General features: G+C 46.3%; 7 protein-coding genes across 7 annotated transcripts; 3 read left to right on the top strand and 4 right to left on the bottom strand.

The window, feature by feature from the left end:
* Positions 1-545: 545 nt before the first annotated feature.
* On the bottom strand, positions 546-2,908 carry ARB_06854 (uncharacterized protein; the record flags this gene model as incomplete). The annotated part of the gene is made up of 3 exons (XM_003015048.1): positions 546-1,466; positions 1,533-2,336; positions 2,396-2,908. The coding sequence occupies 3 exons, from the start codon at positions 2,906-2,908 to the stop codon at positions 546-548; spliced, it is 2,238 nt and encodes a 745-aa protein (XP_003015094.1).
* A 2,059-nt stretch (positions 2,909-4,967) lies between these two features.
* Positions 4,968-6,486, bottom strand: ARB_06855 (FAD dependent oxidoreductase, putative; the record flags this gene model as incomplete). Its single annotated transcript, XM_003015049.1, has 2 exons — positions 4,968-6,360; positions 6,413-6,486. The coding sequence occupies 2 exons, from the start codon at positions 6,484-6,486 to the stop codon at positions 4,968-4,970; spliced, it is 1,467 nt and encodes a 488-aa protein (XP_003015095.1).
* Positions 6,487-7,139: 653 nt separating this feature from the next.
* ARB_06856 (uncharacterized protein) lies at positions 7,140-10,509 on the top strand (the record flags this gene model as incomplete). Its single annotated transcript, XM_003015050.1, has 2 exons — positions 7,140-7,520; positions 7,573-10,509. The coding sequence occupies 2 exons, from the start codon at positions 7,140-7,142 to the stop codon at positions 10,507-10,509; spliced, it is 3,318 nt and encodes a 1,105-aa protein (XP_003015096.1).
* Positions 10,510-12,070: 1,561 nt separating this feature from the next.
* ARB_06857 (uncharacterized protein) lies at positions 12,071-13,115 on the bottom strand (the record flags this gene model as incomplete). The annotated part of the gene is made up of 3 exons (XM_003015051.1): positions 12,071-12,523; positions 12,606-13,046; positions 13,086-13,115. 3 exons carry the CDS (start codon positions 13,113-13,115, stop codon positions 12,071-12,073), a joined length of 924 nt encoding a protein of 307 aa, XP_003015097.1.
* Positions 13,116-13,270: 155 nt separating this feature from the next.
* On the bottom strand, positions 13,271-13,603 carry ARB_06858 (uncharacterized protein; the record flags this gene model as incomplete). Its single annotated transcript, XM_003015052.1, has 1 exon — positions 13,271-13,603. The coding sequence occupies one exon, from the start codon at positions 13,601-13,603 to the stop codon at positions 13,271-13,273; it is 333 nt and encodes a 110-aa protein (XP_003015098.1).
* A 3,497-nt stretch (positions 13,604-17,100) lies between these two features.
* On the top strand, positions 17,101-18,400 carry ARB_06859 (uncharacterized protein; the record flags this gene model as incomplete). The annotated part of the gene is made up of 3 exons (XM_003015053.1): positions 17,101-17,135; positions 17,281-18,102; positions 18,169-18,400. 3 exons carry the CDS (start codon positions 17,101-17,103, stop codon positions 18,398-18,400), a joined length of 1,089 nt encoding a protein of 362 aa, XP_003015099.1.
* A 1,082-nt stretch (positions 18,401-19,482) lies between these two features.
* ARB_06860 (Ulp1 protease family protein) lies at positions 19,483-23,041 on the top strand (the record flags this gene model as incomplete). Its single annotated transcript, XM_003015054.1, has 4 exons — positions 19,483-20,846; positions 20,908-21,240; positions 21,308-21,373; positions 21,427-23,041. The coding sequence occupies 4 exons, from the start codon at positions 19,483-19,485 to the stop codon at positions 23,039-23,041; spliced, it is 3,378 nt and encodes a 1,125-aa protein (XP_003015100.1).
* Between the last annotated feature and the right edge of the window lie 155 nt (positions 23,042-23,196).

The following is a 23,196-nucleotide window of genomic DNA, read 5'->3' on the forward strand; positions in this document are numbered from 1 at the left end:
TCAATTTTCAGCTCGACCAAATCTCTAGTTACATCCTACACATCAGACATTTCGAAAAAGTCTTTAACAATGTGTTATTTGGTAACCATATATGATCTGTGTCACACTCCTTCATGTAGGCCCAAACGGCTGTTGTCACGGTAGTTATGGCTACAAGTTCAGAAAATTTACAAAAAAGAAAAGTAATAATCAAAGTGAAACAGGAATGGCCAGACAATATTGACATGAGTAGCTGGAGGACAGGAAAAAGCCGTGGAAAAGGAAATATACGAATGAGAGAGAGGGAGATGCAAAGAAAAGAAATCCAAGCAACAAACAGCTGTAAACCAAATAAATAAAAGACGCGGTTATACAAAAAAAAAAAAAAAAAAAAAAAAATCAAAAGGAACGTAAACTCCTCTTAGTTTCCTTTCCTTTTTTTTTTTTTTTTTTTTTTTAAGTCTTGTCATTTTTTTTTTTTATTTTTTTTTGTTTATCCTTGCAGACAATTGGTGGACTAGCGTAAGATGCCCATCTTGTCCCAAGAGACATAGTATAATATCCCATTATATTTCAGCCCGAAACTTAAGGGCACTCCCCCGAACAGCCGAGCCGATATTGTTCGGCCCCGGGCTAGATGGCCGGCTAGTGCCGTACTTGGGACTCCGGGGTTGCATACTTGTAGCACGGGTCGACGGGCGGTTCTTTTTCATTTCGCGAATTTCCTCTTCCTTTCTCGTCAAGAGGGTATCTCTCGTGGCCAATAGGGATTCTAACTCCTTAATACGAGCTAGTTGCATTTCCCCATCATTTTTCATTTTCAGTTCTTTAAGCCTGACTGCTTCGCCATTTGCTTTCTTTTCCAGTTCTTGGACTCTTTCCTCAAGCCGACGGGCCTCCATTGCCGACTGTGCAGCTGAGGTGGAGGCATTTTGGTATTGTTGACGGGTATATTCTGTTTGCGAACGTTCCTGTTGGACTGTCCGCTCGAGACTTGCCATAGTCTTTTCAAGCTTCCTGATTTCTTCACGAGATTTTTCCAGGTCAGATTCCAAGCCACCACCAGATTTGATGGTATTCCTTGCCGCTTCCAACTCGGTAACTAGCTCAGCATTCCGGTCCTTTAGTCTTGTTATTTCTTCTTTTTGGCGCTCAAACCTTGTCTGTGACTTTTGAGACTTCTCCCTTTCTATCTCAAGCTCATGTCGAGTTTGATGTAATAGGTTATGTTTCGCTTCATAGCGGTATTGTAGAGCACCAATACTTGCTTCGAGCGTCTTCACTTTAGCTTTGCTATTTGTTAGTGCGTTGCGGAGGGCTTCAATATCAGTGGCAGACTGATTCGTGTGACTTTGTGTAGCGGAAGCGTTGCTATTTTGATCCGTTTGCGTTAGGTCTCTCACTGAATCACTGACATGTGTGATATCCTGAGTCGGCGTTATTCTCTGTCGTTTTGATGGATTGGTGCTATCATTAAGTTCACTCTCCTGATAAACACACCAGTCAATTTATTGTAATTTTCGTATTATAAATGAGAGAGAAAAGAAGCTTACCAGCCATCTCTTTTGCCGTGAAGCATTGGTAGAAGACATTGGATCAAGCTCTGAGCCAGGGGTTTCACCCTGTCCTTCTATCTCCAATGCTTCCATAAACGGAAGCTTCCACGTCCTGGTAGCAGGGTTATCCATGATGTACATCAGAGTTTCTTCAGCATTCTCCTGGACACCAAGAGCATCGTCTTGTAGCTCTCCAGCTGAATCATTGCAAGCCAGTGTGTGTTGTACCAGCAAACGAAGTCTAGTTAATTCAGTGCATTTGGGGAGACATGCCTTGACATGCTCAACAGTATTGGCGATAATTAAACGGACAACCGGGACAAGGGTACTGTGATTGTGAGCAACCCTCAGCTTCTTTACAGGCTCAAGGTTGACGTCAAAGGAGCTATCCAGGGCTATGATGAGAGACGGTGGTCTCGATGCTAGCATGCCCCGCTCGTCGGTAGTCGACCGTACTTCGAAGCTGACTTTCTCTTTGCTGAAAACAGCAGGAGAGTCTCCGTGTTCGCCTCCTGGGAAAGGTGCTTGATTAAAATTCTTGCCCATCAAGTAGCGCTTGACTACATCAACGGTTCTCCCTGGCTTCGCCATTATGATAATGTGTAGGTCAAGTTCATTAGAGGCGTCAATAAGGTAACCAAGATATTGGAACTTTGAGCTCGAGTATTCAGCCCATAAAGCTTCTTTAGCTGTATCAGGAGAAGCCCCAGCGGCCTGACTAGCGATGTTGATATCAGGGTGTGTCGTAATATTGTCAAGTTTCTCGACTAGAGTTGCCATTCTAGTGATCAGTCCCTGGCTCTGTGGAAAGGCAAATGGTTAGAGAATTCAAGCAAAGTAGGCTGGGAACATAAACTTACATCTCCTTCAAGAGATCCCATGTCACTCGACTGTGGCGATGATTCCAAAAATTTTTCCACATACTTGTTCTCACCTTCCAGGGTATTATCGTATTCATCCTTCACTCGACAGTCCATAGACAGCGGTATGGCAAATTCCATCTCGCTAAGAGTCAGGACATTGACTTCCAGTTCCAATGCATCCTGGTTTTGCTCTTGCGGGCTAGATGCATCAAACTCGGTAGTCTCCGTTTGCACGGTTGACTCTAGAGCCTCAGGAACGGAAGTAACCTGCTCGACATTGTAATGCAAGGCTTGAGGAGTGACGAATGGAATAGGCACAGAGCTTGGTGCTTCGTTTCCAATGGCATTCGCAGTATCTTTGTCCAACTGTGAGTCGAGAGGTGAGATGATGTCTGACGCATTTGGTGGCGCAGATGGCAAGATATCTCCGGCAGAAGACGACGTCGTACTTTGAGGAAGGCTGTTAAGGGGCTTCGTAATAGCACGATCGCTGTCCCACAGTTGCTTCATTTTCTCAGATACACTAGTTGCCCGTGTATGACGCTCTACTTCTTCGGTATTTGCCGAGGTCCCGGAAGCATTGCTATCAGGCGCTGAACTATTCATGGTTACCGATGCCGACAAGCGATTAGGATGATGTTGGTATTCTAGGTTACTGCTTTTTGGAATCACTTCGCTAACTGCCCTCTGAAGAGTCCCGTTGTCGTTTCTTGAGCGAGAACTTGCGGTAGCTAACAGCGATTCCTCAATAAAAGAACGAGACAGTGACGCCTTATAATACCTGTGCTGATCAACCGCACCTTGGTATTCTGACTTCGGAATTAATTGGCAAGATTCAGTCACCGTATTATAATTGATGAACGGTGTCTGAAATTCTAAACAAACGTAAAGTCAGTTAATCAGATACTCATCTAAGGGGTGGCTATGCTTACCAGGGAAGCTTTGATCAGTGACCCTACGGCTTATTGGACTGTCGATTTCAAAGCCTGGTTCACCTACTTGATGGGATAGTCCCTCCAACCTATCCAGAATGGGCAATTGAGAGGGCGGGGTTTCCAGCACTTCAGGACCGATAAACCGATCACGCAATTTACGTTGACTGTGCTCTTTTTCAAGGGAAGTAGAGTGGGTAGTACTACTCGTACTAATAGTACCCTGCGATGGCTGGTAAGTACGTGCTAGAAATTCAAGATTCTGCTCCGTGTCCTGGTGAAGCTGTTGCGGAGGCGATCCACGTGTAGAAGTTAGCGTTCGCCCACGTAAGGCGTATGAACTGGCAGTAGATTCCAGTACCCAGGTAGCAGCAGTGGAATCAGGTATACTGGATTCCTGACTATATTGATAGATGCGCCTGGGTGTTTGGGTATGATACGACGATTGGTTCTCAGCCGAAGCGATACTTGAGCTTCCGCCTACACGGCCAGATGATTCGCGGGATGCCTGGGTGCTTTGAGATTGGGTTTCAGGGCAAAATATACTGCCACTGGAAGCAGTTACTTGGGAAAACGAGGGATTGGATGAGTTTGGGTTGGTGGATGATGGCTGTGAGGCCTCAATACTCTGTTGGGTAAAGGTTCCTGGTGATGAAGAAGAGACGAGGTCCAGTGGTTTGCGACGAGGAGTTTGGCAAGCTCTCCTTGGCCTTTGTTCCTTGTACTGTTTTGCAGAGATATATCTTTTCTGCTTTTCAACCTCCCAAGCACGCACAGCCGCGTAACTAGCGCAGCTCTTTGGCTCCTATAACCAAAAGCGTATGTTCAGTATAAAAGAAAGAGGTTTCAAAATTGCTGAGGGCACGAAATAAATAAAGAAGCATCATAGACAATACGTCAATATATATATCTTCGCCTCGTCGTAGGGGAAGCTCTTCAAATGGCAAGCTCACTCACCCACGTCGGTTCGAATGGGCCCTCCCACGCGATTAAATATTTGCCACCAGACTCGTCAAGTATAAACTTGATTGGGTATTCCTGGCTACTGTAGACTGACTCTTTCCCGGGTAATTGAGAGGGCGAATAATTTTCTAGATGCTGGCTGGCCGCAGTGCCACTGTCCAATGCTTGCGAACTGGAGCTGGATGGAGTAGTAGTACCTTTGGCTCCGGGACCCATCTTAGACTGCCGAACAGTAAAAGGAAGCCATTTTCATATAAGCAGGAAACTAGAAACTCGAGCTCTATAGAAAGAAGACAGCTACCAGTGGCTCTGACGGTATGGCATTGCACAGAGGAGCCCGGCTAGTTATGCGACTGGAGAGAGAGAAGAGAAGATGTTTTAGTGTTATGCATCCATGGGAGTTCTTAGTTAGTTGAACCGAGGGTCACGTGGTGTTATGTCATGGGCTAATTAGTGGCCTATTTAATTATCACAACCGGGAAGCAATTTTGACTAACTAGTTAACTAATTCATGAACTAATTCACTAGTGGGCGGGCTAGTTCGGGGCTGCAGGGAGATGCCCTTGTTTCACGCTTGTGCTTCCGTGAGCGTTGATAGGCGGTTGTGGCAAAGTCTATGTTTTATTACTCTAGGGCAGTTTATCTTGCTAAGTTCGTAATATAGGTCACATTGTTTAATTCTTCTCCTCTGCTGCTTTCGATGCCTCAAAATCGAAACCAAGGTCTTCAAGTGTCAGACACGCTCTTCTCTTCTCTCCAAGCGCAGCATATTCTCGCTTTATCAAGGTGAACTTGGATCTTATCCACCTCTCCTTTTCACCCCATCTTATTCCCCATTTTCCATGTCCGCCATTTGCCAGTCCAGGCCGTGGCTTCGCGCTTGCCACCCAATCGTGCATTTCGTTAAGATAATCAGCGTCAAGTGGATAAGCTAAGGCATGAAAGGCTTTCCCGGAGCCTCGTGCTTCAACATTGGAGTTCTCCCATTCATACATCTCCTTCTTCGAAGGTAAATTAAGTCTCCCAGACCATACTCGAGCAAATGCAGCGCACTGATTCTCCGCTTGTATGAACGGGATAACCTTTTGGTGTAATCCTGGAAACACAAGTGTTGGCTGTTCAATGTAGAACAAGTGTTGATACACATGCAACGTCCTACCACCATCGGAAACCACGGGCATGTCCAACCCAGAGAGAAAGGGAAAGGAGTAAAGATATCCCGTGCAGAAAAGGACAACATCAACATTCTCTATAATTTCACCATTGGAAAACCGGATTGCACGAGTATGAGTCTCCGGTGGCATAAACTCGGCAATTGGCGGGTATTCTTTTCGATCTGACGCTACCCCCGATAAGAAATAAGACTCCGATTTGACTGATGAAATGAGAGGCTGTTGGCAGACTTTGTTAATCTGCGCCCCAATGTCTAGACCAGAAGCAGAATTCCCAACAATAACAACCTTCTTGTCCTTATACGGCGTAGAGTCGAAGTATAGCTTTGAATGGATTATTCCCTGGGGGTACGCTTCCTTCCATGCGGATATTCCAGGGATCGACGGGACATATGGCACATTGTAATGCCCATTTGCAATCACAACTGCGTCATATATGTCGGTTTGGAATACTCCACTAACTAGATCTTTCCGGGTAACTGCCCAAGTCCCCAGGCTCTTATCTTCAGGTTTAATGTCCACGACCTGCACCTGAAATTGGATAAGATGTTCAACGTCCTGACTGTATTCTCTCAGATACTCAAGAACAGCTTCAAATGGTGGAAACAACTGAGTTCGGTCAGGGAATGATAAATCGGAGAATTGCATAAGCCCATGTGGTATATTGGTCTCAAGTCCATCATACAGCGGGGAAAGAAATATTGCCTCCTTTGTAAAAGACTTAGAGCCTCTATGCCAGAATGGTATATCCAAAGGGGTATTCGGGTCTTCTGATGGGATAACAGTAACGGCCTGGCCTTTACATTCTGGTGGGGTCAAGTTCCATACGCCACCAACATGGTTTCTCTGTTCAAATATATCTATCTGCTCAAAACATTGTTCAGCGAGAAGATATCTAGGCCTGCATTAGTGACATAGTTACTAGATTCCTCATGGTAAAAACGTACTTAGCAGCAACCAAGCCACAAGCTCCCGCTCCAATAATAGCAACTTTCCGCACTGGTGGGGTTGCTCTAGTCATCTTGAAGATTGGTGTGCTATGAAAACAAAGAGGGATGGCAGTATATAAGAAAGATAACTTGTATACTTAAATATAAGCCAATTGCATCTATTAGTAAACTCATTTATACCATAACAAAATGCATAGCCCCTTCGAGTCGGGCGTGTGTATAAATCATGACTGCACCCAAGATGCCGTATCTTTCGGAAATGCTGCCTCTCTACAAAACCAGCCAATCAGCGGTAACCTCGGCATGGCAAACATGTCATTATTCCGGATGACTCATAAAGTTTAACGAGGTAATACAGAGGAGCCGGATATCATTGGTCCAGAAATAAGGATGTATTGTAATTTACATAGTTTATCAGCTTTATTCTAAAGATAGTAACTCCTTAACTTAATCCTGTATGACTATATCACATGGTTTACTTATAATCACCATCTGCAATGATACAAGCAATGGCTTAGTAAGTAATTTATTACATTAGGAATGGCGCTCCAAGGGAAAGCACGGACCCTGGCGCGGCTGTGAAATTCCAATAATCCATCACAGAGCTACGTGAATATTTCAAGTAAACTCGGCATAATATCTCCATACTATTCTTGTTATCATTATTCTTGATGTTCTTATAAGACCAGAGACCTCACCGAATATTTATGGCGTATCGGACAGCATGGATAACAAACCCACCGCAAGCGAATTCTCCGGTCTTGCGGTGACACCTATTGCCTCCCTTCTCCCCGACATCGGTTCCCCCGGAGAGCGATACCTCCACGCGGTGGTGATTCTTCTTTGGCCCTTTTCATCTGCTACCAAGCAATTTGGCTTACTCCTTTCAGAACCGGATCCCCGTTTACGCGGTGGAAAAGGGCAGATAAAGGCAATATTTCGTGATAGTGCTGCCGAAGCTGTTGCGAAGTCCAGTATCGGAATCGGTGATACGGTTTATCTAAGCTTACAGGGAGCTAAATGGAAAAGCAGTAGCCATGCCGACTCGGGACAGTTGGAGTATTCACAGTGGGACTTAATATTCAGCGATAGAGTCCTCCTGGAGGTAGGCGTAGTTCGTCTGTGGAAAGGAGTTTCAGTTACTAATATTTAAACAGGCACAACGTAACTCTATACCGTTGAGTATAGTCAATATAAAACTCAGCCAACATGAAGGAGCAAATGAAGGGCTTACCGAGCTACCGGTCACACCAAAAAAGCTATCCATTGGCTTTTCGAGCCCTATATCTACAATAAATCAAAGCTGGGCGTCGCCTGCTTTCTCCAGAGGATCGAACACGCTATTTAGCTCGCCATTACTCGATGGCCAAGTGGAGGAAGATGGATATATACCAGGAAAGGGGAGAAAGAGAACAAGGTTCAGCCGTCCGAGCAGCGAGTGGGTGTTCGTGGATTCTGCACCCAGCCCTACGAAAGACGGGGATATATGGGATGATGAGAACTTAGAGGCAGAAATTAATAGCCCAGATCAGGCATCGGGCGAACAAGGTATCGAAAACCGGCAGCCTTCGCCATCTCTGCCCTCTGAAAACTTCCTACCTACCAAGGAGAGCATAGAAGTCCACGAAACTGATGCCCAAAATTCAGTGGAAATCCAAAGGTTCCAACCCGCTGTTAATAGTGAATCCCTGGTTCCAGAAGTTTCAAATCATCTAAGCATAACTCAAGCTATAGAGCATGGCACAGCCTTGCAGCCGGCCGCAGAAAACCCAGCTACTGTCATGTATAAGCCACCCTTACCTCCTGATACTCTGGATACACAGACTCCTCTACTCCATCCGACTGCTTCTTCAGATACTCCGGCTCTACGCAAGCCTGGGGCGGTAGCTGAGACCTCAGGACACAATTACATGGCACCTGTCGACTCCGCAGACCAAGAATTTCCTCCCGACAATGAGGGTGCGAGTCTACAGGAAACCGTGGAGACACACTTATCTCCGGAGGACCACCAAAACGAGGCTTTTGATCGCAATACAGAGGCAGAGTTGCCCCATGATGCGTCCAAGAGAGAACAACAGGTGCCATCTGATCGTCCTTCAGATCTACTAGCCGATTCCCATTTATGCACTGGACATTTGGATAATTCCACTTCTACTGATAATCGCAGATCCCCAGAGAATGTGACAGAAGATGCGATACCTCACCATGAAAATACGGAGCTACTCTCCACCTACAGTGACTCTTCGTCCATTGTTTCAGTAGAGGACAAAAGGGGCACGACGAGACCATCTCAAGATGGACTTGGGGTATACAAGAGTAGCCGGAGCCCCGACAATAGCTCTACCCCAGATGCTGAGCATTTGGAGAGTTCTCCATCGCCAGAATCTTACACTCAACATCCTGCCTCTTCAGATGGCAATGTTTCAAGTGATGTCGGAAACGACAACGTTTCGCCGGCCCATCCAGCAACGGAACCGAATAAACAAGAGATCTTCGTTATATCTGATGATGAATCAGAAGCCCTTGATTCGGAAGGCGAAGGTACAGCTGAAGTACAGGCTAGCAAAAGCGCCAGCTCCTCTGTTTCCAGTGGTAGAGAATCTTCCTCGCGTTCTGCAACACCCTCTAGTGAGAAATCCGCATTGAATGAACGTGTGGAAGATACTACCTGTAAAGATGTGTTAGAATCCCAAATTCCTAGCACCACAGCCGACACCAACTCTAACCAACACTCCTCTTTTCCAACTTGGGAACATGACAACGGTGCGGTGAACCATGCGGTACACCCGTATATGGGAGATCAAGAAATGTCTGTATCATTTTCGCCGATTGCTGCTGGTATTCCCCCTACAACTGAATCTGATTTCTCGCACCACGACCTTCGCAATTACCTATCTGGTGCAATGTGCCACCCCAGAGCTTCTCATATTCCTACGGAACTTGCGATTTCTGCAGACCATCCGGGAAACCTACACGGGGAAGAACTAATGTCACATTTCCTATCACCACAGCCCACTGACTTCCGCACACCTGAAAATACCCATGTCTCTTGGGCCCAGTTAGATCCTAGTCTACGCATCCCGCATTTCCCAGTCCAGATGGATCCTAATTTACCTACGCCAGAAAATTCCCAGTCCACGGAACACATACAACTTTCTATTCCCGGTCTTGATGGTCAAGCTGGTATTTCGAATGACTCCCACTCTTACGTTCTTCCAGAGCACCCAAGCGTACCTCTGCCCGATCCAGTGCAAGCTGGGGAAGCAAGGGCTACCCAGGTTCAAGTTCAGGTGACGGAAGTAAGCGATCATCGGTCTGGCGACGGCCCTGAAATTACGCATCAGATCCCCTCTGATGACCACATTTCTATTGAGCCCGCAAGTGAACCAACTATGAACCTAGAAATTTCCGGACTACGCACCCGACTTTCATACTTTTGTCCACTCTCGCGCCTAGTCGAGAACTTTAACCAATTGATCGATTGCATCGCCATAGTTGTTGATATCACCTCCGTCAGTCGTGCAGTCAAAGGTGCTAAAGACTATCACATCAGCCTTAAACTAACCGACAAATCATCTGGAGGATCCACGACGACTGCACAAATATTCCACCGGGAGAAAGACGCACTCCCAGCTCCTGCAGAAGGAGACGCAATTCTTTTACGGAATTTCCGGGTTCAGAGTTTAAATCATATGATGATACTGAACAATATGGAAACCAGTGCATGGGCATTTTTTCCCCAGGGCGGCGAGGTAGATGTCCAAGTTGATGGTACGCCAGTTGAATTTGGCACTGAAGAACAAGATTTTGCTACAAATCTTAGGGAATGGTACAGACAAGAGGGCGCTGAGCTAGTAATAAGGAATGCCTCTCGCAATAGCCATCGCGAAAGCATTAGTGTTAGTGTCAGCAGCAGGTCTGCTAGCGAGACTGGTAGCCATCTAAGGAATGCTATCAGAAAACGCCGACGGGAATCACGAATTACATACCATGAGTTACGAGACGGAAAGCGGTATGCAGACGTTGGATCTCCTTCAGACAATGAGACCATCCACGAGCTCCGGAACGGGACTTTGTATGCGCATCCTAGCTAACTTACAAATCTTGGATGATTATTGGCAGCCGTTAGTTTCTTGATTCCTAGATACCCACCGCAACCTTTTAAGTAGCTGCAGGTTGACTGAAGCATTGTTTTTTCGTCGAGACACCGAATTTGGACTTTTTTGCAGAATTACAAGTAGGCAAGATAATACCAGTATTGGATATGAATAAAGTGATATTGCGAGTAAAAGACGTTGTATTAAGATGATACAGCTCGTCAAAATGGATCAATACTGGATGTTGTACTAGTAAATGGTACCATCTACCCATATGTTGGCCCAAGAATAACTGACCCTTGAAGGACTGTTCAAGCCTCTCTTCCTCACCTGTTAGTTGACAAGTGCGGCGCCGCTGGTCACAGTGGTTCCTCTCGAAATCGCCAGTTCACTGATGAGAAGAAATACAGTCTGAAATGCCCATAACAGTTGCCAGAGTAGCGAAAGCCCAAGTGTCAGGCAATATTACTTGGCTCCGTTCTAATGGCGATGTCCGCTTACCCTTTCTCCATTAATTCTTGCGACTTCTGGCTCTGTCACATCTGACGAGGAAGCCGTGTCTCAGATCAGCAAATGCTCGATGTGTATATATCTTGACAAGGACATATACATATTTCTTATATCACAGTCTATTCAGCAAAAATCTAAATTCGCAGTGGACGTCCGTTAGCTATCTTGAACATAGCAGACATATCGTCGCTGGCGCCACGGTGAGCATGCATGTCAGACTTTGCCATTTGATCTCCAAGCTCCTCCAGCAACGTAGATCATTGATCCACGAGTGTAAATGCAGCTGAGCATATCAGATTACCAGAGCTGTCTAATATATATCATCATATCATGCAGTGCTCGCATCCGAGGCACCAAGTGGGTGGAAGAAAAGAGACTTATGTTGCTTACAAAAATAATAGTACCAATTGAGCTTCCTTGGGATAGGGAGAACAGAAATCTAGCAGAAAAATAAGAATGAATTATCCCTATTGTGCTATTATAGATATAATTCATAGACATGAGTCCCAGACGCGTTCATCTGGTTGTCCCTACTAGAAGGTCATCAACGGGTCATGGAAGCTCCAGAGAGCCCTCGTGCTGATGGTTTTATAAGCGGGCTTTGCATCGATCTGGACGCACACATCGGAATCGCCAAAGCAGTTAAGATAAACAGAAAGTGTTGCTGCAACTAGCGATGATTTGAGTTGGTGGTCGTTGAATATGGAGGAAGGAAGGAAGAAAAATTGAAGACGAAGAAAAAAAGTTGAAATATCAAATCTCACTAACAAATTACATAAGCCAGTGCAACAGTGCAAAATAGCCGTTTTGGGTGAGCGGATAAATATTAGTTACATAAGCGTCGTTACGAAAATTTACCGCCTTGGCGCGGGAAGAAGCATCTCGTTAGCTCATCTTGACGTCCATTACTATTAGCCGTTAAAAAGGATATCTAGGTACATATTTGAATAAAAATATCCCTGCCCTGTCGAGGGATGAAATGAATCAAAGGGCCATCAATACGTCACGTCATCAAAAATGCTATTCATCAAAAATCATAAAAGATGACTCATCTCAGTCCCAATCCCAAAGCAAGTTCGATGCGGGTTAGGGCTTCATGCAACTGATTTGGTTCAATGGAGAAGGACATCCGTACCCATCCTTTCTCCTTAAAGGTCTTATGAAAACTTCCTCCAGCATTGTTGACCACGACACCTGCGTTTTTCAGGTGCTGTACGATCTCCATTTCCTCGTCCCGCGACCTTGCGTTGGGTGCAAGACGGGCGAATATGCTTAGGCCTGCATTAACGGGGATATATTTGATACCATGTCGCACAAAGAAAGAGGTGATGAGCATATAGCATTCGGCTAGGCCGGCAGAGTTGAGAGCAATCAAGATGGGTAGCCTGGGGCTGGAGAGGAGAGAGGTTGCAAACGCCAATGATGCTGGTGTTATTCGGGAATCTGGTGTGTTGATAAGCCCACGGATAAGTTCTTTGTTGCCTTGTGATACCGTACAGCCCTGTTGGTTCGGGTGCCATTAGCCTTTGATTCTCTTCTTTTGTTCGGAGTAAAATTCTGCTTTCTTTGAAGGGCTGACATACCACTTGAACACCGGTTGCTCCAAAATCCTTACTAATACTCCATATAGTGTGAATCCTCGATAGATCACACCCCAAAGCCCGCGCATTTAAAGCTAAAGCTGAGACAAACGGAACGGGGTCCGATATTTCTGCACAAGAGAAAGATGTGAGGGCATAGACTTCGTCGGAGATGAAGTGGATGCGCCTCTGTTGGCAGAACTTAAGGGCAACTTCAAGAAACTCTTGCGGGTAACATTCGCCAAATGAGCTGCTCATATTCCTTAAAACCAATGCCTTGACTTTGCAAGGCGCACTGTCGATGGCGTCGTTCAAAACTCTGAGAAAATGGTGGGCTGTTCCGCAGGTGTTGGTGTTCACCGTTACTGTCTTAACACCGGGATAAGAATAATTCATCTCGATATCCGAGTCACCTAAGCGATGAGTGTCCTGGTTAGCATTGGCCTATTTATGTTTCACATGTATCAGGTCCATATGACTTACCCCATTGGGGTCCGGGTATAAGAACACCATCACCGGCATTACAAATATTATACAGAAGTGCATCGAGGCAGCCAGCTGCGCCCGGAGCAGTAGCAATATGTGATCGACTGACTGGAATACAAGGGTTGAAGTAATTGTTGAAGAGCCTTGCCAAACACTCCAACAACAGCCTTGAATCTCCAACGTCATCGTGTGAGGAAAAATGATGCTATCTCAATGTTAGCAACAACGAAGTTTAAAGCACTGATGCATCCATCGAATATATATATGCACAAAAGATATACCTGAGAATCATGTGTTTTGGCAGTCTTGACAATGTCCGCAAGCTCATCCCGTAAAAGAAAGTTCTCCGTTCTAGACAGGTCGATGATGCTGGGTCTCATATAACCATTGCAAACGTCTGTTGAAGAGGGTATAAACGGCATTTTCGAGGAAATTTTAACTCTAGCACAGGTTCCTGGAGATAATGCTGATGTTGGTGAAGATGAAGACAGTGGTTTCGAATTATTCTCAAACATCATCTCAAAAGTTCCTTCTTGCCCGCTCTTAAATAAATGGATATGCTCCTCAACTTGGTATGAGGACCGCTCAGGCACTAGTACTTAGCTGCGATGACGATGACACGGCTCAAATCGAGGATTGAGTATGAGCGAAGGGGAAAAAAAAAAAGAAGGACTGGAAATGGCAAACAAGTTGAGTTATACAGTTGCAATGACCGCTTTGGTGCCTTGAATTATTATTATGTCTGAATTTAAGTGAGTAGAAGGTTGGGAAGAACCGGTATGTATGGCGCCCTTTCTAAGCTAGACAGCGAATGCGTCTCATTCGGTACGGTGCTGCCTGCTTAGCGGATAGCCCTTTGCGGTACTCGGCCTCCTTGGTGTGTTATATATATGTGGGCAGCGCATTGTTATGGTATGGAGCCGCAGTCCGCACTCCGGGTTTCGTTTGACGAGAGCTTATACGCTGAGATTAGATGCAAAAATAAAAAAAAAAAAAAAAAAAAAAGGAAAAGCAGAGTAAATAATTAGTTAATGATTTGAAAAAAAAAGGCACAGCAACAAAATACAGCGTGCATGACGCATGGAGAGGGACAGACACATCGCCGAGCAGAGGAACAGGCGCTGACTTGCAAGGTGCAAGATGCAAGGCCGCGAGGGATATTGCTTTTTCGACTACCATGCGACAGGAGCTCTTGGTCATCAAACTAGCCGGAAAAGGGCGCTAAGACAAAGCTGTCTATCCAACCACCTACTTTTTTGGGGAAACAGCCAGCCCGCCGTTATCTCCGCCACCAGGAAGAGGCCTGGTGGTCACTCCTTTGTGCGCGGCAGTCTGGTGCGCAAGACTGGTCTGCTGCTGTCCTTGATTTGCGTACTTGCATGAAACCGTTTCCTTATCTCGTCATATATATAGCTAGGCAGATGGCAGTGGTTGCATGATAGTTGGCTGACTGCCAGGCCATTATATAAGTGACTATCACTATCCGGCCTTGGTGAAGTAGCCAAACGAGTCCATATTTGTATACTCCGTACGGAGTAAGCTGATGCTGGACACGTCGATTGCGAGCCCTGCCAATCGTGTCTTCCAGAAACAGATGGCTATTCGGACCATTAATATAGAGTGGGCGGGAGTAGCTACGGCTCATCCGAGTTGTTCCCACACCATGGTTTGATGGCCGCTCATCAAGTCCAAGAGCCAGGTAGCCGGCATGAACTAGTCAAGTCTAATAATGGCGCCAACACCACTTTAACCGTCGATTTCGCTTATTCGCAATAGTGGGAGGGTCAGCGGCCCCCTCCCGATGGGGACTTCTCCGGATCCTGTCTTCGCTGTCGCCGATTCTCTTGTCACGGCTGTGTCTCTGTATCCCAGTGTCTCTGTGTCTCTGTGTCTCTGTATCTCTGTATCTCTGTATCTCTGTATCTTGTACCCGTCTGGGCGTTACCCGGCGCAAACAGCGAAAAAGAAACGCGCCAGAGGGCGGCAAGCCATCCGCTTTCCCTTTTGAGCTGTGGGTCCCTGCCGCGCTCTCACCGCCAAGCGGGGGCAGAAAAAGCAAAGAGCGAATAACACAAAACCCCTTGCGAACTTCCGCATTGGGTAGTCAGATATCGCTCTGCGCCAGTAAGAAAGCAGCGTCTGCTCGCCTTTTCTTCCCTCCAGCTAGTCATGTACCTCGCTGCGTAAGTAGAGTGCAGGCATGCCACCGATGAGGCTGTTCGACCAGGCGGGTTGCTGCCGCTCGACGCGGAAGGCCAGGGTGCAGAGGACGGAGTACAACACAGGCATGCCTGGCTGCAGAGTATCCATGTACAACGCATCCAGAGTAGGCGTATGAGACCAGACTGTGCATTGCGCCCCTCTCATTTTCCCCCGCCTTTCTATCCCCTCACGTAGTTACCCTCGGATCAGATGGGAAAGCAACAGAGAGGGGAAAAAAAAAAAAAAAAAAAAAAAAAAAAACGTTGACAGTCGTTAATTATCTCGATCTGGTCTTGATGCCACGCGGCGGCTTTCAAGGTCCCATCCCGCCTCCCGTAGCTGGCTCCGTTCCGCAGATTTTCTGCAGGTTCTCCATATTGGGAGAATGCAAAGCGTACTCAGTAGTATCCGTACTCTGTACCTCTAACTAACCGGCCTGATTAACCGGCTATACCTCAAATTGTTAAGTCCGAGTGTTTGATGTTTGACGCTGCTAGTATGAGGTGTGCCGAGAAACACACGGCAATATATGCCGCTATAGCTACAGAATATCTGTGGTCTTGTTGGTTCCGGACTTTTGAAGAGGACGGACGTTAACGGGCTTCGTCATTTCGGCATCTGGATTTATGCGGGATGGTGTTTGAGCCAATGCACCGTTAATCACCAGGCATAGTCGCTTGACAGCAGAGACGGTGAGGTACATGAGGCTTATGTAGAGGCGCCAACCTTTGTCCAGATTCGTACAATGCTCAACGTCCTTCTCCTTCTCGGTGTCTGGTTGTCAGACGACCATTGGTTCCCGGATGTTGGGGAAGGGGGAACAGGGTAGGCTCCGCTATCACTTCGTCGTGTCTGGAGATCCCATCAAATTCCACTGGTCTCTGGAACTCTCGGGGATGCAGAAGGGAGGGAGCTAGCTTTACGAGCTGTCCATTCTGCCCGATGGGATGGTTGACATGTATATGAAATCCCACCAGCCAATGACAGAAGAGCCATTTTGCTTGCTTGGCCCTGTGAACAACCTAACTGGATACACTTTTGGAGTATTCAAACTTGCCTGGGGGTTGGAATAAGCCAACTCACTGTTATATAGATCAAGTATGACGTGCGCTGCCACTTGTATACTTCCTTGACACTTTTATCTCTAACTACCGGTAACCAACAACACTTCCCAGGCACGGACGATATGTCTGTCCTGTGCAAGGCCCAAAGCCCGTCTAGACAAAACCACTAGACAGGATCCCGCACCCAGCCTATCCTCCTATGGTTATTGACCGTCATTGAGCATCACTGGGCATGGGATTCTCAGTGGAATGGCCGTTTGAGGCTGCGTGACGCCATCATCAAATGATGCAAACAATCATCTCTTCGCGGCCGCAAGGAAAGCCGCGTGGAAAATGGAATGAAATAAACGCCTGACACGTGATGTGCTAACCATATTAGGCCTAACTTTTGAAGTAAACGCGCGTGTAAAATTGAGATGCGGCAAAAGCTTGATTCGTTCAACTTTCTCCGCCATCTTTTTCTCTCTCTTGTATCAGGCAAACTTCTAGCTCAAGCACATTATTCATTTCTACGATTCACGCCCGTCCCAGCTGCTCGCCCTATCACCTGCCCTACGCTCTGCTGATATCTACGCTTCTTATCCCGGTCGCCGCCCGCACATCATCTCGACACACTCTTCGCTTCATCACAATCGTCGCGCAAAAAACGAGCCTAGGAATTTTTTTATCCTCCCATCGACTTCTTGCGCGGCCACTCCTGCTCGCCCTGCATACTTAACTTATCATATCCTTGACTAAGTAAGCCAATGGAGAACGCTAATTTATGGACTCGAAGATCTAAGTAAGTGTCTCATCCTGCTGCCCTCCTCGCACAAATTGGACAAGCCCCAGTCCCGTCTGTTGGATTTCTGCATCGTCATATATTCCAGTGTGGGGAGAACAAGTATTAATCTTTCTTTTCTTTTTCTCCTTTTTACTATCTGTAGCTCTGCAAAACTCTCCTTATCGACGTCCGGCTCTGATAGTAAAGACGGTGCTGGAAAGTCGGATTCATCTCGTGGTCGCTCCGCAGGCCGCTTCGACGGCTCGCACCCTCGCTCAAACCCATTCAACGCCATATCGCCTCTCTCTTCTACGGTCTCTTCCCCCTCCGTGGCCGCATCATCTGCCTTTGGGCTGGGCTCAGGTGCCTTCGCTTCATTCGGATCGACGGCGAAGTCGTCTAAGACCGCCAACTCCCCTGACGCTATCGCCGGTAAACAACAAGGTGATAAGCGAGATATACAAGCTGACCAGGAAGGCGGGGCTTGGAAACCAGTCAAGTCAAAGGCGTCTTCGTCTTCTCTTGACAAGTCCGCGTCTTCGTCCAACAAGGATAACGGAGTAAGGGAGCTTCCGCTCAAGTCTACGTGGATCGTCTGGTACCGTCCTCCGACACCCAAGTACTCTGATTACGAGAAATCCACTATCCCTCTCGCCTCCATATCTTCCGTGGAGAGCTTTTGGACCGTTTATTCACACCTTAAACGACCTTCCTTGCTACCGACTGTATCGGACTACCATATATTCAAGAAAAACATTCGTCCTGTATGGGAGGATGAGGCCAATAAAAAGGGCGGCAAGTGGATTATCAGACTGAAGAAGGGAGTTGCGGATCGATATTGGGAAGATCTGCTCCTGGCAATGATTGGGGATCAGTTTGCTGAGGCAAGCGATGAGGTCTGCGGCGCGGTCCTCAGTGTCAGGAGTGGGGAGGACGTTCTGAGTATATGGACCAAGATCGATGGTGGCCGCAACATCAAGATCAGGTATGCTACATTTAATTCCGCTTCTTGTTTTGGCCGTAGAATATGATGGCTGACATCGATGCACAGGGAAACCATTAAGCGGCTTCTTGCCTTCCCCCCAGATACAAACATTATCTGGAAAAGCCATGATGACAGCATAGCACAGAGATCAGCTATAGACCAAGCGCGCCTGGATAAATCCAGCGGCAATTCCGGTCACCACCACCATCATCACCACAATCAAGGTGCTGACCGCCGCCGCATCGCCAACCAGGAAGATTCCACTGGCGAAAGGGGTAAGAATACCGCGAATTCTTAATCAGGAACTCTTTTTAGTTGCTCCAGCAGGCCCGATGTACACTACTTTTGTTTAAGTGCTAAATTCTATTCACCGGCATACCCCCTATATGTCTAGCCTATTGTTATCCTTCCTCCTACCTTCTACTCGTTCTTTGACTTGTTCTTATCTCTCTTCCGCCTATGTTTCTTCTCTTGTTTTATCATGATTGATTAATGCCTATTTCGAAAACCACATCGAGATATGGTAACGCTTTCTTCTGGGTTCCTGGGTTCAATTATTTCAGCATCACGGGTGTACTGTCTTTTTGCAGAAATGGTCAAAGCCAACTGTTTCCACGGCTTACCTCCATCTTTTCCTCGTAGTCACTATAATAATGTGCATCTGTAGCAACGTACACACCGGTAGCCCTTCTGCAGGTCTTTATCTCTGGCATTTGTTCATGTTTTCATCTTTGTTCAGGAAGAAGAGAGCAGCAAGCTATGCGCTTATTGGTGGCGGATGTTGGTCTATCAAACCCTAAAAACTGTCATGCCTCTGGTCAGTTATCGATAACTCAGTTTAAGACAAACAACCTCTCTTTATATTCACTCCCTTCTCTACCACCACATTCATTGTCCAGATATTCCCTCTGCCTATAATTCGAGTGGTTTCCCATTGTTCATTCACAGGAATAATGCTACTCGAAATTCACTGACCTTAAATAATTATAACAGTGAAAGGCTGGGTGATGGTTTCTGGAGCTTCGCTACACAGTCACTGCACCCCAGCTCATGATAAAAAGCGAACACTTATGCCTCGGGAGAGGGCAATCATCGTCATAAGAGAGAGTCAGGAACCGTGTTGAACCCTTGTGACACCGTACTAGTTATAGGAAGGGTTAGTTTTATCTCTCCGGTTCCCTTTGCATAGCCCGCTCGTTCGCTACTGAAGTCTCCCTTTTTTTCCCCTAGTAGTTACATGGGCTAATCATTTACTATCTGTTATCAGGATGCCAGAAGTCCTGTCGAATATTACCTCCATATTTGGGCACAAGAAGAAAGATACAGGGTAAACGAAGCTGGTTACCAACCTTTTGAGTGGTTGGAAGTGAAAGCTGATAGATGGGGGTTTCCAGTCGCAAACTGAGCAAGGATGAAAGAAAAAGCTATAGGGACGAGCAGCGACTGCTACAAGGTAGCCAGTACGTTATGTGGTTCCATTTTTGTTTATTCGGAGAACGTGATTATAACGATTTGCTAACTCTCCATTCCAGACCTACAAGGGACCGCCGTGCAATTCCTATCCTGCCAGGCTCGATCGCGAAGAAACATGAGACGTTTAAGCCCACAAATACCACCGGAGTCAAGCCAGGAACGCGGGTAAATCAGTCTTCGTCGGTGCCGAGTCTTCCTTTCTCCAGACCCAAACCTTTGGAACTGGATAGTTCTACGGTTATACCTGATTCAGATGAAGAGTTTACTCCACCAAGAAAGCGATTGAAACGAGAATCCCCTGAAATAATTGATCTTGAAGAGAATGAGCCACCGTTGACCATTCCAGAAACCTCCGATACCAATATCATAGCTGAAAAGTCTCCTTCACAAACCCCAGTTCAACCACAGAAAAGCATACCCCAAACAACTTCAAAATACGGGTGCATCACGAATCCGCGCCGAGAATCCCCAGCTCCTGTGACTCCGAAGAGTAAACCATGGACTGGTCGCAGAGCAGATGCATTCACTGATTCAGAAGACGAGAAACCTAAAAAGCGATCAAAACAAGAGCAAACAGATGCCACCGGTATTGGCTTCAAGGATACGTCTACCGCTCATAATACACCCCGTGACCGAACAGTCCCTGCGGTAGTGGTGGAAGTTCCAGATCCTGCAATGATACAGTATTACCCAAAGGAAATAGAGAAGAGAGTGAATTGCCGTTCCTCCCAAAGCAATGATCGGCACATTGATGATCTAAGGGAGAGCCCGGATGAACTTCAAGGAAACAAGACCGTTCCGGATACTTGGAAAGAGCACAGTAGCCTCAAAAGAGAAGTTTCACCAAGCAACATTCGTCACACTAGGTTTACAGGCACCGCAGACCGGAAAGCCTCTCAGCAGCCAATAGAGAAGAAATCGAAAGGGAAGCAATCACTAGTAACCTTTGACATCAGTGTGTTTCGTTATGGCGACTTCTCGGCAGAACCGGTGTCCCGATTAGCTTACAATACAGAGACTTCCAAGTTTCTTGTGATTCCTGCTAGTGTTAATGTAGGCTCTTCGAAGGCTCGGTCATTCGACATATTGAGGGCGAACAAAATGGATTATAGCGAAGTCAATTGTGGCAAAATTCGACTCTCTTTTCCAAGGTCGCAGAAACCAGGCACCGAATCTGCTTATATTGAGTTTCCCAGTGATCAAGAGAGAGAAAGATTTTGGAGATTTCTTCAAAAAAGATCACCTTCTCTTAAGCGGCACTCAAGGAAAAGGTATATATTAACCCTACGTGCGGGCTCCCTAGTAGAAAATATGTAACTAATCAAGCATTAGGGAGCATATGGAGAAGCTCTTTCTGGAGTCCGAACAGTTACAGAAGAATGTAATAACGATGGATAAACAAAATCCCCAGAAATACAGGACGACAGATACTGAAAGCGAGAAGAATACACAAAGTGTTTGGCCGAAACGATTGAAACTGAGTGATAACCTTAGAAATGGTGACCAACCTCCTTCTAACCGCTCGATTGAAAAGTTAAGCCACGCTCACCCATCTCCGAGCCGTGCGGAATCCTCTACATCTATTCCTATTAAGACATACCAAACTCCAACTCCTTTTCGAAAAACACGATCATTTTCGCGGAAACAAAATGTTGAAATCGAAAGGTATGTTATATGCCCTCTATCCTATCACTTAAAAGGAGTAGTTGCTGAGTGGTACGTATATTTTTAGTGACAATGAAGACGAAACAAATACGGGTGCTTCTATCCTTGACATGCCGGGTAAAAGGTGGCAGAAGTAGGTAATTCCCCAATATATAGTATGTGGAATTCGAACTTACCATAAATTAGTCCTCTTGTATACCCAGCAATTGGTAAGAAGAAGGCTGAGGTGGGAGAACACGACTTAGACAGACTCAGACCGCATGAATTCTTAAACGACAATCTCATTGGGTTATACATTCGATTTCTCGAGCATCATCTGGAACGCCAGCGCCCTGATTTAGCGAGACGAATATATTTCTTCAACTCCTATTTTTTTGCGACCTTAACGAATACCTCTAAAGGCCAGAGAGGAATTAATTATCAGGGTGTTGAAAAATGGACAAGGTCCTTTGACATATTCGCTTTTGATTATCTGGTTGTACCAATAAATGAGAATGCCCATTGGTACGTGGCAATTATCTGCAATTTGCCAACCTTGCTTTTACCAAAGGTGGATAATCGCTCTGGTTCAGAAAGTAGCGGAAAAGGCGAGATGCCAAAAATACCGGGCGCTACGGAAACAAACGTTCTTGAAGTACCATCTGAAGTTGGAAGATCAAAGCCGGATGTTGACCACTCACCTTCCGATGCTACTAAGGAAAACCAGGTCCGAGAATCATTCACTTCTATGACCCTGAAAGATGATTCAGAGCCTCATTTTTCTGGCGATGATAAGGAAGTTGAGCATCCAGAAATCGAAGAATGGCCGGACGAGGATGAGAACCAAGTCTCCTACTTCCCTTACAAAAAGGAAGCAACATTATTGCTGGAGAAAGCTATTGAGCCTGTAGCAGATTCTCTCAAACCTTCGAGTGTGCCTGAACCAGAAGCTGCTTCCAAAACATCCAAGGCCGCAAAGAAGCGTGGTAAAAAAGGTCGGAACCCGGGCGTTCGATACGACGAAAGCCAGCCAGCCATTATTGTTTTTGATTCGTTAAACTGCCCACGGCGCCCTACTATTGGGATCCTCCGGGATTATCTTGAGGAGGAAGCCAAAACAAAACGCTCATTGACCATTGACTCCAAAGGAATAGTCGGATTGAATGCAAAACAGATACCGCATCAGCCGAACTTCTCTGACTGTGGGTTATATCTACTCGCATATCTTGAGAAATTCGTGCGGGATCCAGACCATTTCGTGAGATCTGTGCTTCGCAAGGAAATGAACAAAAATAAGGATTGGCCGGCCATGAAACCAGGTTTATTTCGGTCTCGCTTACGCAAGTTTCTCTGTCAGCTTTATGAGGAGCAACAGGCACTGAAGGATGGAAAGCTGGGAGAAAACCAACCGCTTATGGCTGATGCAAAGTCTTTGAATATTCTCCTGGTCAATACCCCGGTAGAAGGTAGCCTTGCTACTAATGAGGATCGAAACGAGTCTGATGTACCCAAAGCCTCCCCAAAGCCAGCAGCCAAACACGCTGGTTTAAACCTTCCGGTGACACCTACTCGTTCATCACCTCGCCGCCTCAGAAGCGAGAAAGCATCCCCTATATCTAACTCTCTGAAGACCCCGAAGACACCAGTAGCTAGCACTGTTCCTTCATCCAGTGATCTTATGCTCCTAAGTTTGTCTGATGCTACCGCCAAGCAGGACAAGCTTGATGAAACCGAAAAACCTAGCGAGGAAACCATTCAAGTCCCTATGACACCGCCTCCAAGGAAGCCAAATGCTGCGGTTTCCAGTTCGACCTTTCCGTGATAGGCCCCTGTCTTCACTATAACTAACCAGACTTCATCGCCTCACTCCCTCGATATCTTTTATTGTTTTCGTTATTGATTTTCTGTTACTATGTTCCCCTTGCGTGACATGCAGATCTCTTCTTTCCCTTCCTTCCTCTCTTTCGTTATTGTCCT

Source organism: Trichophyton benhamiae (assembly GCF_000151125.1).
Source record: "Trichophyton benhamiae CBS 112371 chromosome Unknown contig00476.0, whole genome shotgun sequence".
NCBI lineage: Eukaryota > Fungi > Ascomycota > Eurotiomycetes > Onygenales > Arthrodermataceae > Trichophyton > Trichophyton benhamiae.